At 42.4% G+C, this 15,384-nt stretch overlaps 1 protein-coding gene across 1 annotated transcript in view; it reads left to right on the forward strand.

Moving 5' to 3' along the window:
* TTC23 (tetratricopeptide repeat domain 23) overlaps positions 1-15,384 on the forward strand; it is a 131,756-nt gene that overhangs the window by 84,387 nt on the left and 31,985 nt on the right. The window contains exon 8 of the mRNA XM_003413795.4: positions 10,400-10,527. Within this exon, the coding sequence (XP_003413843.2) occupies positions 10,400-10,527 (128 nt within the window). The remainder of the gene's footprint in view (positions 1-10,399; positions 10,528-15,384) is intronic.

Consider the following 15,384-nt stretch of genomic DNA (forward strand, 5'->3'; position numbering starts at 1 on the left):
TGGGTCAGGCCCACCACAGTCCTTAAAGTGACACCTTCGCTTTTTAACACTTGAAAGAGGTCTTTCGCAGTAGATTTGCCCAATGTAATGTGTTGTTTGATTTCTTGACTGCTGCTTCCATGGGTATTGATTGTGGATCCAAGTAAAATGAAGTCCTTGATAACTTCAATCTTTTCTCTGTTTATCATGATGTTGCTTATTGACCCAATTGTGAGGATTTATAAGATGTATAAGAGCACTCAAACCGCTGTCTCATTGTGAACCCACACCCACCTGGGTGTGAACCCACACCCAGCTTCAGGGCACAAGGTGGGGTACCACCCCAGGGCTATGACTTCCTGTCACATCAGAAATCCTGTTGTCACTTGTCCCAGATGGACATGAGGTGCCCACCCTGGAGCATTGTCTTAGAGCATAAGCCCTGCTTATCAGGAATTCCACTCCTTTGCTGCAGTGAGGGGACTCAGTTTGCCCTCCCCTCTTTGGGCAGTCCATGGTATATTCAGTATTCTCCACCAACACCACAATTCAAAGGTGTCAATTCTTCTTCAGTCTTCTTTATTCTTCGTCCAGCTTTCACATGCATCCTTACTGCAATAGCTGATTCTCTCATTAAAGGTTGATAAACTCAAGAAGTTTGTAGAAACTATATCTAGAGAAGCATCTGAAGTTCAAACCGTGACTTTACGAAACAGAATAGCATTAGATTTCCTGTTAGCCTCCCAAGGTGGAGTTTGGGCCTTAATAGATGAACATTTCTGTGTTTATATAAGCAATGCAATCTGAGGCTTGCAAAATGTAGCTGCTGGCGAGGCAGTTGAAAAGCAATTACTGATGCTGCTTATGTATAAACAAACACCTCATGGGATTTGTTTCCTTGGTTCAAAAATCTTGATGTCATGGTCTTGTGGGTCATTTGAGTCAATTGGCCTAACATTATTCTTAACCTTTCTATTTTTATCTCCTAGTTCATTGTGTAGTGTTGGGGGTCTTAGAAACTTGCAAGCTACCTTCCAAGGTGCAGCAATTGGTCTCTGTTCGTCTGGAGCATCAGAGGAAGGGAGAGTCAGGTACAGGAGGAACTAGGCCCCATGACTGATTACCTCCATTAACAACCATCTCCTTTGCCTCCAGGCCAGAAGAATCGGATAGCACCTGGCTGCCATTACTGAACATTTGTGGTCAAAGATTCTACAGCAAAATCATGATCAAAAAGGGAGGAAATGAGAAACAGTGGTAACTCCCCTAGAATCCAGATTTCTGGGCCCGTGGAGTTGGGGTGACCCACCCAGGCCACCTGCCCTTAAGTGGCATTTTGAAACTTGAGCCCATAAGGAACTGTTTTTCTAAAGTTACCTTCAAGTCAAACAATAGCCTAGTAAGCAGCTTAGTGGAGATCAGTTTGCCTTAAGCATTGGGCCCTTTTAGAGAATTATCTATGTGCAAGAACCCCATGCTGGAAAATGTATGGCCTGTCCTAGTGACTCTGCTTCTACAACCCACCAACCTGGAACCCTGCATGTGTTCTGATGCTGTCTACTGAGAAATCAACATGGCAATGACCTGTATAACCCATTTTCACTATCCCCCCTTCAGAGTGGCTTCCCAATACATTCTACTCACAATAAATGTGTTATACTAATTTTAGTGTTTCTCTGCACATTTAGGTTTTTGTCACCTCCCTCTCAGCATCTCTGTGAGATTAGCTGCCCTAAGGGAATGGAGCATGCTGCCCTTGGGTCTAGAGGACCAGCCTAGATGTGGTGCTTTTTTGGGGGGGATTGGTCAGCATGTGATCACCCAGGGATGGAATACCAAGAAGTAGGAGAACATTACAAGAAAGGGTTAGAAAGGTGTCAAACGTGGCTGTTTGTTCCTGTGTCTGAGAGTCGTCCTCCTTTCCTAGGAGAGGGGAAGGAAGCGCTGTCTCTCTCCTTTTTGGCCTCTTCTTCTACCTCTACAGGTCAGAGCATGCTCAGCCCCAGATCCCTCCTGTACCCCCTCACTCAGTGGTCTTCAAAAGAAGGGTTCATCTCCAGGGGGAAGAGGCCCAGACTCAGAAAGATCTTCAGTGGTAAAGAAAGGCTAAGTTATGTTCTTTGATTAATTCCCAATTAGCCAGAAAATTAAAATATCAAAAGTACTCCACTCCGGAATATTTTCTTTAATTTTCAGACAGAGTGTTCATCTGTGTAATGCTTTTAGTCAACAAAATAAATACCACATCGTCCTCAGCATTTGCTGTCATATCAAAGGAGCCAAAGTTAATACTTAGTTTGAGCATTACATTCATAATGTTTGCTCCCATGAGCCAGTTTCGAGTAAAAAAGATGATGTAATATTTGCAAAGTGATAGAATTTTCTCCTCCCAAGAGAAAAATTTGAGTAATACTTCAGCAACGCAGCTTCTGGTCTGGCAGTGGACAGACTCCCCCCCTTCCACTCTAAAGAGAGGGGCAGGGATCCAGTCCAATTGATTTTTTCTGTCCAGTACTCTGTTGATATACTGCTGCAACCATTTTTGAATGGTTTTCAGCAAAATTTCACTTGTATGTGATAGTAACACTACAGTTCAATGATTTCTGCGTTCTGTTGTATCAACTTTAGAATGGACACAAAGATGGATCTCTTCCAGTCAGTTGGCCAGGAAGCTGTGTTCCAAATTTCTTGGCATACATGAGTGAGCGCTTCCAGCACTGCATCCATTTGTTGAAACATCTCAGTTGGTATTCCATCAGTTCCTGAAGACTTGTTTTTCACCAACGCCTTCAGTACACCTTCGACTTCTTCCTTCAGTACCATCAGTTCTTGATCATGTGCTACCTCCTGAAATGGTTGAATATCAACCAATTTTTTTTGTTTTTTGGTAGAGTAACTTTGGGTATTCCTTCCATCTTCTTTTGATGCTTCCTGTGTCATTTAATATATTTTCCATAGAATCCTTAACTATTGCAACTTCAGGCTTGAATTTTCTCTTCAATTCTTTCAGCTTGAGAAATGCCAAGCATGTTCTTCCCTTTTTGTTTTTTAACTCTAGGTCTTTGCACGTTTCATTATAATACTTTACTTTTTCTCCTCGTGTCACCCTTTGAAATCTTCTGCTCAGCTCTTTTACTTCATCATTTCTTCCTTTACTCTACATTCAAGAGCAACTTTCAGAGTCTCTTCAGACATCCATTTTCGTCTTTTTTTTCTTTGTCTTTCTAATGATCTCTTGCTTTCTTGATGTCATTCCACAACTTGTTTGTTCTTTGGTCATTAATGTTTAATGAGTCAAATCTATTCTTGAGATGGTTTCTTAATCCGGGTAGAATATACTCAAGATCATACTTTGGTTCTTGTGGAGGTGTTCTAATTTTCCTCAGCTTCAACTTGAACTTGCCTATGAGCAATTGATAGTCTGTTCCATAGTTGGCCCCGGCCTTGTTCTGGCTGATAAAATTGAGCTTTTCCATTGTCTCTTTCCGCAGATGTAGTCAATATGATTCCTGTGTATTCCATCTGGTAAGGTTCACGTGTGTAGTCACTGTTCATGTTGCTGAAAAAAGATATTTGCAATGAAGAAGTCATTCATCTTGCAAAATTCTATCATGCAATCTCCGGCGTGGTTTCCCTCACCAAGGCCATATCTTCCAACTACTTATTCCTTCTTTGTTTCCAACTTTTGCATTCAAATCACCAGTAATTAACAATGCATCTTAATTGCATGTTTGATCAGTTTCAGGCTGCAGAATTTGGTAAGAAGCTTCAATTTCTTCATCTTTGGCATTAGTGGTTGGTGTGTAGATTTGTGTAATAGTCATACTAACTGGTCTTCCTTGTAGGCGTATGAATATCATCCTATCACTTAAACACTTAACATGTAACACTTAAACATGTGTGAATGAGTTGGGAATACCTAATTCATCACCTTGACAACAAGTCTCAGGAAGGTTAGGGCAGGGGAATGATGAGGCCTCGAACAAACCGCTGCCCGCTACCCTCTGAGGACTGATGTTTGTTAGCAGGCTTAAAGAAATACCTTTATGGCTTGGCACCAAAGTGTCTGACCTCCCCCGTTCCTATGGTGGTTAGGCAGGAAAAATCTACGTTGCACACCATGTGGCGTGTCAGCTAGGCTGTGGGATATAAAAATGACTCGGGGAGGGATTTTCACTGTCCCTTGGTTATGGTGCTAGGTGGGAGCACATATAGCAGAAGTTTTTAGTCCCCTAACTATGCCTCCCTGGCCTGGGGGAATTGGCAGAAGGTAGGCCCCCTTTTAGCCCTTCACCTATGGTACAAAGTGGGGTGCATGTATAAAAAAGTCATCATCCCCTTTCAGATAGCCTTTCAAGTCATAGGGGAGACTGACTCAAAACCGGATCTGCATTGTTCCAGTGTGCTGTCTGCTTCTTGTTGTAAGTAATAAACACTACTTTCCACGTGCTAGTGTTCTGGGAGCCTCTTGTGTGTTCAGGCTCTGATTAGGAGGACACGGTATTCACGGAGGAATCACTATTATCAATTGGTTCCCTTTTCCTAGTGGCCTTCTGGCTGTTTGGAAATCTGTGAGTGCACTGCAAAGCCCATAACCACAATTATCAAAAGTGACTCTAAAATTAAAATGGTTAAACATTTATTGAGCATCGACTATGTGTTAGGCATGTTATCAGTTATTTACATGTATTAATCCATTTATTGCTTCAGGTAGTGCCATGAAGGAGGTCCCGTAATGTCATGTACTCTAGTGCAGTGGTCCCCCTTTTCACCTGAGGAGACTGAGGCCAATGGAGTGAAGCACAGCTGGAAGGTGGTGCAGCTGGAACCTGCACCTAGGCAACCTGGCTCCAGAGCCACCTTCTCTACCACTCACCCTGCTGCCTCCAAGAAAGAAGACCACACTCTGCATGGTCTGGTCCCACTCTCCATCCTCAGTGTGTTCTACAGAGCTTAGCTTTTTAGACTGGTGACCTATAGATAAATGAGGTCTCTTGGAGGCTCCTGGAAATATATATATATATATATATATATCATAAAAAATATATATATATCATAGCACAAGAAAAACACATTCAAGAGCTGATGCTTTGGAAAAGATATTAAAACAGATGAAATGCTATCTGACCTAATCAAGAAAACAGAAAGTACAAAGGCAAAATTAGAAGTGATAAAGAGGAAATAACCAAATATACGGGAAATTTAAAGGAGCAAAACATAATATTTTAAATACAGAGGGTCGACGAAAATGAGGAAAACCTGCAATGAAATGGAATGACCCAATAACCACAACAATGGACTCAAACATACCAACAATCATGAAGCTGGCAAAGGACCTGGAAACTTTTAATTCTGTTATACATACACAAGGTCGCCATGAGTCAGAGCTGATTGGATGGCAACTAAGTACAATTAAGTACAACAAATGTCATAAATTTGAGATTTCCAGGTGGAAATCTTTATGTGCTTGTCATGTGTTACCATGAGGTCATCACCAGTAGGCTTCCCAATGGGCTAATGTATCTTGAGTATGCTGGGGCAGGAGAACAGATTTAGAGGTTGGCAAACTATGACCAATGGGCCAAATCCAGCCTACCATCTGTTTTTGTAAATAAAGTTATATTGGAACACAGTCACACTCATTCATTTAGAGATTATCTGAGGCTGCTTTTGTGCTACAGTAGCAGAGTAGGGTAGCTGCCACAGAGACCCTATGGCCCACAGAGTACTACAGCTTTTACAGAGAAGTTTGCCAAGCCCTGTGCTAGAACTGTATAATTTTACCAGTTCTAGACTAGTTTCTGTATTAATTTCTTGGTCCAGGATTTCCAAACTAAGTGGATACAAATTCAGACCTTATATATAGGCATGCCCCAGGTATGGTGTCCCAGCTTCTTTCAGATCTTTTGCTAGCCATGGCCTCTGGATGGACAGCCTTAAGGTCCTGCCTTGGGCCAGTAAAAATGTTCTTATCTCCATTTTAGGGATTCCTGGCTTTATTAGTTTTCTATTGCTGAATAACAAATTACAGCTTAAACAACATCCATTAGCTCACAGTTCTGTAAGTCAGAAGTCTGGCATGGTAAGAATGGGTTCTCTGCTTTGGCTAAAGTCAAGATGTCAGCGAGCTGCATTCTAATCTGGAGCTCAGGGTCCTTTTTCAAGCTTATTCCTGTTATTAGCTGTTATGGATTGAATTGTGTCCCCCCAAAATGTGTTGTAAGTCCTAACCCCTATGGTGATTAAAATCCCATCTGGGAATGAGTTTTCTTTGTTAAGTTAACGAGGCAGTATTGGTGTAGGAGTCAATCTCTTTTAAGATAAAAAAAGAAGTACATTAAGTGAGCAGAGAAGGGGAAAGATAGATGTCAAGCTACATGAAGGTAACAAAGGAACCAGGGAACAAGAACCTTCCCCCGGAGCTGACAGAGAGAAAGCCTTCCTCTAAAGCTGGCTCCCTGAATTCGAACTTCTAGCCTCCTAAACTGGGAAAATAAATTTCTATTCATTAAAGCCACTTACTTGTGGTACTTATGTTGTAGCAGCACTAGGTAATTAAGACAGAATTTGGTACCAAAGAGTGGGGTGCTCCTGTAACAGATGCCTAAAACATGGAAATGGTTTTGGAATTGGGTAGTGGGTAGAGGCTGGAAGAGTGTAAAGGTGCCTAATAGTAAAAGCCTAGATGGTCTTGAAGAGACTGTTGGTAGAAATGGCGGACATCAAAGGCAATTCTGGTGAGGGATCACTCAGAAGGAAGTAAGGAGAGCCATAGAGAAAGTCTCCATCACCTTAGAGAATACATACGACGCCATCAACAGAATGCTGCTAGAAATGTGGATGTTAAATGTGCTTCTGGTGAAGTTTTAAAAGAAAACGACGAACATGGGATTAAACAATGGAGGAAGGATGATCCTTTTATGCAGTGTCAAAGAACTTGTCTGAATTATTTTCAAATGTGTGATGGAAGGTAATACTTGCAAGTGATGAACTTAGATATTAGGCTGAGAAGATTTCTAAGCAAGATCTTAAAGGGACCGTGTGGTTTCTCCTTGCTGGTAACGGTAAAATACAAGAGAAAAGAGATGAACATAAAAATGAACTGTGCAAAACAAAAACAGAACTTAAAGAGTTGGAAAATTCTGTTGTACAAACTAGGGATACATGTCCTAGAGTGTTCATCAAGGATGTGGCTACACAATCTTTTGTTAAAGAGATTAAGCCTGTGACTGATGGATCTAACCAACTACCACAGCAGGAAACTCATCAGTTTAGACTGCAGGGGACAGAGAGAGAATGAAAGGAAGGAAAGCTGTCTGCTTCTTGAAATTCTACAGACAGAAAACAGGCCAAAGGAGCTACATCTGTTGTCCTGCAAGTAAAAAAAAAAGACCATGCCTGGAGAAGTTTGGATTAGCAGAACCGTTCCAAGGAGCACAGGAAGCATGACTGTCTCGGTTTCAAAGGATGGAGCCACAGCCTCCTAGATCTCAAAGGGTGGAGCCATAGCCTCCTAAGTTTCAAAAAAGTCAGATCTTCACCAGCTTGGTTCTGCACCGTGGGGCTGCTGTTAAGTTTGGCCAAGAGAATGGGGCTGCTGCTCAAAGCTGAGGGGGCGAGGCTGCTATGCCCATGGGGCAGAAGAATAGGGCTTGCCAGGGCCAAGGGAATGAGGTCACCACTCACATGAACTAGGAGAATGGGGCCCCCAAAAGCCCATGGAGCAGAGTTTCTGTCCCAGTAGGCCTGGAAGGTGGGGCTGAAGCCCAGAGCAGAGGGACCTCCACCCAGAATTCAGACAGCATGGTCAACACCCAGAGTCTGGAGGGTAGAGCCATTGCCCAGATGGTCCCGGAGAGCAGGGAATTATTTTTAAGCCTTGAGAGCTAATGTAATTTGTTCTGCTGGGTTTTCAACTTGTTTGATGTCCATTATCCCTTCTTTCCCTCCAATTTCTTCCATTTGTAATGGAAATGTCTACGTCTGCCTGTTCCACATTTGTACTTTGGGAGCAGATAACTTGTATTCTAGATTTCACAGATTCACAGGTAAAGAGGAGTTCTGTTCCAGGACAGAGTATACCTAAAGTCTCGCTCATATTTGATTTAGGTGATTCAGAGGATGAGATTTTGGACTTGGAGTTGATTTAAGACTTTTGGGATGATGTGATGGGGTGAATGTGTTTTGCATGTGGGAAGAACATAATTTTGAGGGGCTAAAGGGTAGAATGTTACAGATTGAACTGTGTCCCCCCAAAATGTAAATCCTAACCCCTATTGGTTATAATCCCATTTGAGATGGATACTGAGGCAGTATTAGGGTAGGGTGTATCTCGTGTCAATCTCTTTTGAGACATTAAAAAAGAAGATTAACTGAGAAAATGAGCAGAACTCAGTTCTTTAGGGTTATAAGACTGAAGTCCCCATTTTCTTGCTGGCTATTGGCCAGGGACCTCTCCTAGCCCCTATAAAGTTCTCTCGCGTTCTTAGACCATGGCCCTCTCACCTCAGCAAAGGAGAACTTCCCTCGCATTATATCCCTCTCATGCTTAGAATCTCTCTGACTTCTTCTGCCACCAGACAGAGAAAACTTTCTTCTTTAAAAGATTCATGTGATTAGTTTGGGCCCACCAGCTAATCTCCTTTCTTCGAGTCAACTGTGCCACATAACCTAATCACAGGAGTAATATCTCATTATATGCACAAGCTTCACCCTCAATCAAAGGGGAGAGGATTATACAAGAGTGAGGGTCATTGGGAGTCATCTTAGAATTCTGCCTACTGCAGGCAGAATGCCAAGAGCACCATTCAGCTGCATCCCACCCTCAGGCCTTACACCTCATCCCCACCCCTTCTAGAATATAACTTTTTCTGTGTGTGTGCTTAGGTGAGGGTTTAGAGAGCACATTAGTTCTTCATCAAATAATTAACACACATACTGTTTTGTGACATTTGTTGCCAACCCTGTGAAGTGTCAATACTCTCCCCTTCTCAGCCTTTCCTCATTTCCATTTGTCCAGCTTTCCTGTCCCCTCCTGACTTCACATCCTTGCCCTTGGGCTGGTGTGCCCATTCAGTCTCTTATACATGATTGAGCTATGTGTATTATTGTTTTTTTTATGGGACTGTCTAATCTTTGGCTGAAGGGTGAACCTCAGGAGCGACTTCAGTACTCAGTCAAAAGGGTGTCCAGGGGCCATACCCTCAGGGTTTCTCCAATCTCTGTCAGACCAATAAGTCTGGTCTTTTTTTGTGACTTAGAACTTTGTTCTACATTTTTCTCCAGCTCTATCCAGGGCTCTCTATTGTGATCCCTGTCAGAGCAGTCAGTGGTGGTTGCCGGGCACTATCTAGTTGTGCTGGACTCAGTCTGGTGGAGGCTGTAGTAGTTGTGGTCCATTAGTCCTTTGGACTAATTCTTCCCTTGTGTCTTTGGTTTTCTTCAATCTCTCTTGCTCCAGACGAGATGGGACCAGTAGACATATCTTAGATGGCCACTTACAAACTTTTATGACCCCAGATGCTACTCACCAAATTCGAATGTAGAACATTTTCTTTACGAACTGTGTTATGCCATTTGAGCTAGATGTCCCCTGAGACCATGGTCCCCAGCCCTCAGCCCAGTAACTTGGCACCTAAGGGAGTTTGGATGTGTCTATGAAGCGTCCATGGCTTTGCCTTGGTCATGTTGTGCTGACTTCCCCAGTATTGTGTACTGTTTTACCCTTCACCAAAGTTACCACTTATCTACTGTCTAGTTAGTGTTTTTCCCTTTGTAACTTTTTTCTAATACCCTCATGGACCATCCAGCTTCAGCTCCTGCCCACTGCTCTCGCTTTTAGTTCCCTTTTCGTTTCCAATATCTGAGATTTCCCTTTTCTTATTTTTAAGATTGGTGTGTATTTAAACATATGTTTTTGTTGTAACTAGTATGTTTACATGTTTGGAATTATTGGGGCTTCTTCTCTCAGTATGTGCTAACCATATATGCCCGAATTTTCATGTTATATGTTCCACAGTTATGGGGTCCATTAAAGCAAGTGGGCCTTTGGAGTTCTAACCTCAGTGAGGAGCTACTAGAGTAAGGATGAATTCAGGTTAATCAACTTGAAAACTTACTGATATGCCCAGAGCTAGGGGATAGTTCCCCCTTTTTCATTAACTTTGCTTACTCTGTTCCTGCAAAAGCTAAGGTGAGTGAAAGCCAAGGGAAGTAAACTGCCATATGCTTCTGAGACCCAAATCTTTTCTGATGAAATGGGCATATTAATGGGCAAAAAGACAGTCTCCTTAACTGGTTTCTCTTGTCCAAATGCTTATTATTTTCAAGTAGTTTGCCACCACTAAAAGTATATTTATTCAACTACCATTTCTAATCTGCAAGCAGTTTTCAAAGTTGTTGTTATGATGCCTTTCTTCAGATGTGGCTGAGCAGCATTTCCAAGAGAGCATGGCTAATCTGAAAGATGCTGGAGAGATGGGAAGAGCCAAATTTCTTTTAATTCAAGATGAATTTTGCCATTTCCTGAAAATCACTGGACAAGAAGAGGTGAGTTTGGATCAAAACTGACTAGTTATTAATGTGGGTGACTCTTTCACTCTGCAAACCTCTATTAAGCACCCACTATGGAGCCCTGGTGGCATAGTGGTTAAGAGCTCAGCTGCTAACCAAAAGGTTGACAGTTCGAATCCACCAGGCACTCCTTGGAAACCCTATGGAGCAATTCTACCCTGTCCTATAGGGTCACTATGAGTTGGAATTGACTCAACTGCAGCAGGTTTGGTTTGGGTTTTTTGGTATGCGCAAGGCGGAATTCCTGGGTAGTGCAAACAGTTATCATACTTGGCTGCTAACTGAAAGGCTGGTGGTTCAAGTCCACCCAGAGGTACCTTAGAAGAAAAGCCTGAAGATCTGCTTTTGAAAATTCAGCCACTGAAAACCCTGTGGAGACTGTTCTACTCTGACATCCATGGGGTCACCATGAGTCGCAATCAACAACTGACTTTATGTGCAAGGTGTGTGCTAAGCTCTCAAGGGACCTAGGTGAATAAAGTTAAGTCATTGCTCTGGGGCAGCTCCTAGCTAGTTCTTGGGAAACTGGAAAACCGATTATGAGAACATAAATGTCATATCCACCTAAAGACCTTGAGGACCCGCTGAGAGATCTTGCTTACCACCAGCCTGTAGTTCTGGCTGGGACAAAGTATGGCAGTCAGTGGTTCCTGATTCCTCTCTCCTTATTTCTGTAATGGGTGGAATTTACATATCTCATGAGAACTGTACAAAGCAGCAGTTACAGCTCACTGTCTTACCATTCAACCATGTAGGCATTACTCAGAATGCACTCCAACCCAGAGTTTATATTCACTGGTAATTAAACCTTTGGGAATTCCATACAAAACCTAACTTTCAAGATGGACATGTATTTAAAATATCAGAGAGCTACATACTGTGATTCAATTTACATATATTTCTTTCAACTCTAATATATCAAGGCAAATCTTTGAGTTTTTTTTTTTTTTTTTTTTTGTAGACTTCCTCTTCCACAGCCAGCTCCTAATCCTTAATCCCCCAACCTGTCTCAAATGGTGTGTGTTTAAGGAACACAAATTAATCTAGACGCATCCATGTTCCTCAGACCAGTGTAGGGCTAAAGTAACCATAACGATTGGTGTTTCAGTGTTTTTCTGCATCACCCAGCCAACTGGACCTTCCAGGGGGCTCCAGCTCTTCCCCACACATCTCTAGAAGTCCTGACCTTTGTTCCAGCCACATTCAGGACAGGGACAGCTTTTGTTTCCTCTCCATGGGAGGTGATTCCCCTTCCATCCCCCTCCCCCCATGCTCATCCGTCCTTCAGGTCTCACCAGTTTCCCTGACTCCACTCCCCAGTCTGAGTTAAATTCTCCCCATTATTTTTCATCATAGAACACTCATTTGTGTAATAACGCGTTTGTAAGAACTTACGTATGTGTCTGTTTAATGCCTGTCTCCCCACCAGCCCGAGTTCCATGGGAGCAGGGCTCAAATGGAGGGAGTGGCCGAGGTGGTGGTGGTGGGGAGTAGCTATATGGGCACTAGGCTGCAGGCTGGCTGACTCCCACAGGGCATCCACCTTTCTCCCTTCCTGTTATGGATTTCTGCTGTCATGTTTGCTGCTGAGGCAACCGACGTGGTCTCACACGTGCTACATCTCACTGCTCCTACCCAAGCCACCTAAATCGATGTGTTGATCTAACGATGCCGCTTCCTCTCCCAGGCTGCCTTTGGAGACCTTAGCAAACCAGCTCTTTGCATTCTAGGGCCACTGCCAGCCCATAGCATTCCCTTGTAGGAATAGAAAATGCTGCCCCTTCTTTAGGTGGACACAGCCTATACCAGACAAGCACATTGTTTGGAGAGCAGGACACGGGCTGGATTTCGGTGCTCATTCATCTTCCTGCCAGGCCCTGTGTGCATGGCACAACCTGCCCAACCACACATGGTCACCTCGTACCGCCCTGGTCCTTTGGACTCCAGACCTCTCACCATGGGTTCTAACAGGAATCAGCCAACAGGGTTGGGCCATAGAACAGCATGGGCTGCTCTCTACCGTTGCATATGTAGTCACAAACTACATGTGGGCTAGGACTCTGCTCCTATAGACAGGAGATTTGGGAGGAATGTCCTAGTGGAAGCAATGGACCAATGTTCCAATAGAAATTAAAACAAAAATTTTATTGAAGGAATAACTACATTCCACTGAATGGAGAACACGTGGTATTCAAACAGGCTGCAGCACGTATTCAGCTTTGTATGCAGCAGGGTATTCAACAGACAGCATAAACACAGGCAAACAGCTTCACAGCAAAGTGAATGCAGGGGAAGGAAGGGAAATTTACAAGGGGTGGTTAAACTACAAACTTTCTTAACATTGATTTTTAGCCTAACCCCAATCTCTTATTCCTGGTACAGTTTGACTAAGGCAATATTTCTAAGGTGAAATGTATAAATATTCTTGGTGTGTAGGTTTAGTGATGGATTGCAGGCTGAGTCAACTTAAAAAAAAAACTTAGAGTCCTTGAAATGTAAAATCACCCATTAATTAGGAAAGAATGAAGATTAAATCAGCTCTAAATCTAAAAGCTTTTGAAATGTAAACATCATTTATCCAGCTAAGAGGGAGGGGGTGAGTTAGGGCCTGGGTATTCAGAGTGAACTCCCTGAAAGCAGTTAAGATAGTACATTTATTTAACAAGTTAAAGCCGGAATCTCTGCACTCTTTGTTTTATAGACAGTCAAGACTTTTACAGCTGTGATCTGCCTCCTTATTTTAACAAACTTAATTTCTACCCAGTTACCAATTTACAAGAACTAGCAGAGGTATTAGTGGAAAAATTCCAATGAGCGAAAATTAAGTTGGGAGTCAGAACTGGGATAAGCTTGATATGTACCTATCTTGGCTATGAAGTTATTTACAGATTCTAGCTTCATTTAACATTATCAGTAAGGTGCCTTCTCTGACACCAGCTGCATAAACACTCTTAACAGTCACTGAAAAAAAATTTTTTATCTAGGTTATAAATTCTGGCTTTTGTTTTCAAGCAGTAAAACTTGAACAAAAATTGAATAGTTTCTTTAGAAGATTAGAAATGAGAATCTTAGTTAAATTCAAAATGGCGTTTTTAATTTAGGTCTGAAGTCACCTAATTCAGATATGCCAGCACCTCAGATTCTAAAATTCACATTCACAGGAGGAAAATACCTTTCAAGGTAAAATCTAAGTGTAGGTGACCCTGCCAGTTTGAGACACTCTCCATGTCTTAAACTCTTCTAGATGTGCCACTCTCCTACTCAAGAACCTCTCTAACTTCTTATTTTCTCTGGCTTTTCTTATTGTACGAAAATCCACTCATTTGCCTGGCATGAGGCCTTCCACTATGGGCCCAGCGTGGGACTCTACCTCATTTCCTTCTTGTCCCCTCATGCTTTCTCTGCTGCTGTCAAATTAGTCCACTCCCTGGCCTCGAACATCCATGTGTGTCTCACCTCTCACACCTGTGTGCTCAGTTCTGCATCCCCTCTTCTCAGTCCACCTAAGTCCTATTTATTCTTCACCCCTCTTCATTGCTGTTGTTGTTGGAGTTGTCAGCTCCAACTCATGGCATCATTAGGTATAACAGAAGGAAGCATTGCCTGGTCCTGCACCATCTTCATGATCATTCAGGCTTGTCCTAACTACCAGAGGCTGACCCAGTCTTTGCTTCCTGTAAGCTTATGTGGCATCTCTCCCATTGTCACCTTGACCTGACTTTTAACTTCATGAACTTTTATCTCTAGCTTTTCCAGTCAGGCTTTAATCTGCCTGAAGGTTTCATTTAGGAAAAGGAGTCTCCAGCTCTTCTTCCCACCATGACTATTCAAAGCCCGATGGTCAATGCCCATTGAAAATCTGCCAGACCTAATGCTTGAACTAAACTGAGTCCTTGCTCACAGACATTGGGAGGGGACGTGGTGCCCTGGGCATGATGGGCTTTAGCATCAGGTAAGTCTGGGCTTAAATCCTTGTCCCTCATGCGCATAGGTTTGCACACTTGACAATTTATACAGTCTGTCTCTTCCTACCTAAGAAATTGTTTTCTGCCTCATCAGCACCTTTAATGTGATCTCCTCAACTCACCCTCAACAACTAACTCATATTATCGCCAAGGGTCAAAGGCCTTCCTACCTCCTCTGTGTGTGGAATGCCTTTCGTGAGGCCTTTAGGGCTTTGTGGTGGGGAAACCCCTTCACTGCCCATGCTTTATTTGGTAATGAATTCAACATTCATGCTGTGCAATCATAATTGTGTTTTCATGTAAAACACCATGGAGAAATTTCAGGAAAAGTGTGGGAGTTTACAGACTTTAACAGGGTTTTTCCCCCATTTGTCTTGGTGTCTAACTGAAGAGATTAATATCAGAAAATAATTGCTTTTTGTCCTACTCATTTTTTATTTCATGTTGGTATAAATTGTATGAACCAAACAAAACATTATGTCATGTTGGAATGTTTACTTTTGGTTTCCTGAACTATTTCCTGTGAGAAATAAAAAACCCTGGAGTAAGTCCTGGATGTTATGTAAGTAGATAAATTGCCAAGAAACTCTGTAGTTTTCACTTATATAAGAATATCAGTGTGCACAGAAGGAAAGGAGTCTGGAACTAAAAAATATTAAAATTACTGGTCGGATTCAGATCCTAGCTCTGCTGTTGGTGAGTTGTCTGACTGAGCAGGTTTCTTTTATTTTTCAATTGTGATAAATACATATGTAACAAATCATTTGCCATTTTGACATTCTTTACATGTACAATTCAGTGACATTAGTTATGTTTATCATGTTGTTCAACCATTACCACTATCCATTTTTGAACTGCCCCATCCTCC

The sequence above is a fragment of the Loxodonta africana genome, chromosome 13 (genome assembly GCF_030014295.1).
Source record: "Loxodonta africana isolate mLoxAfr1 chromosome 13, mLoxAfr1.hap2, whole genome shotgun sequence".
Lineage (NCBI taxonomy): Eukaryota > Metazoa > Chordata > Mammalia > Proboscidea > Elephantidae > Loxodonta > Loxodonta africana.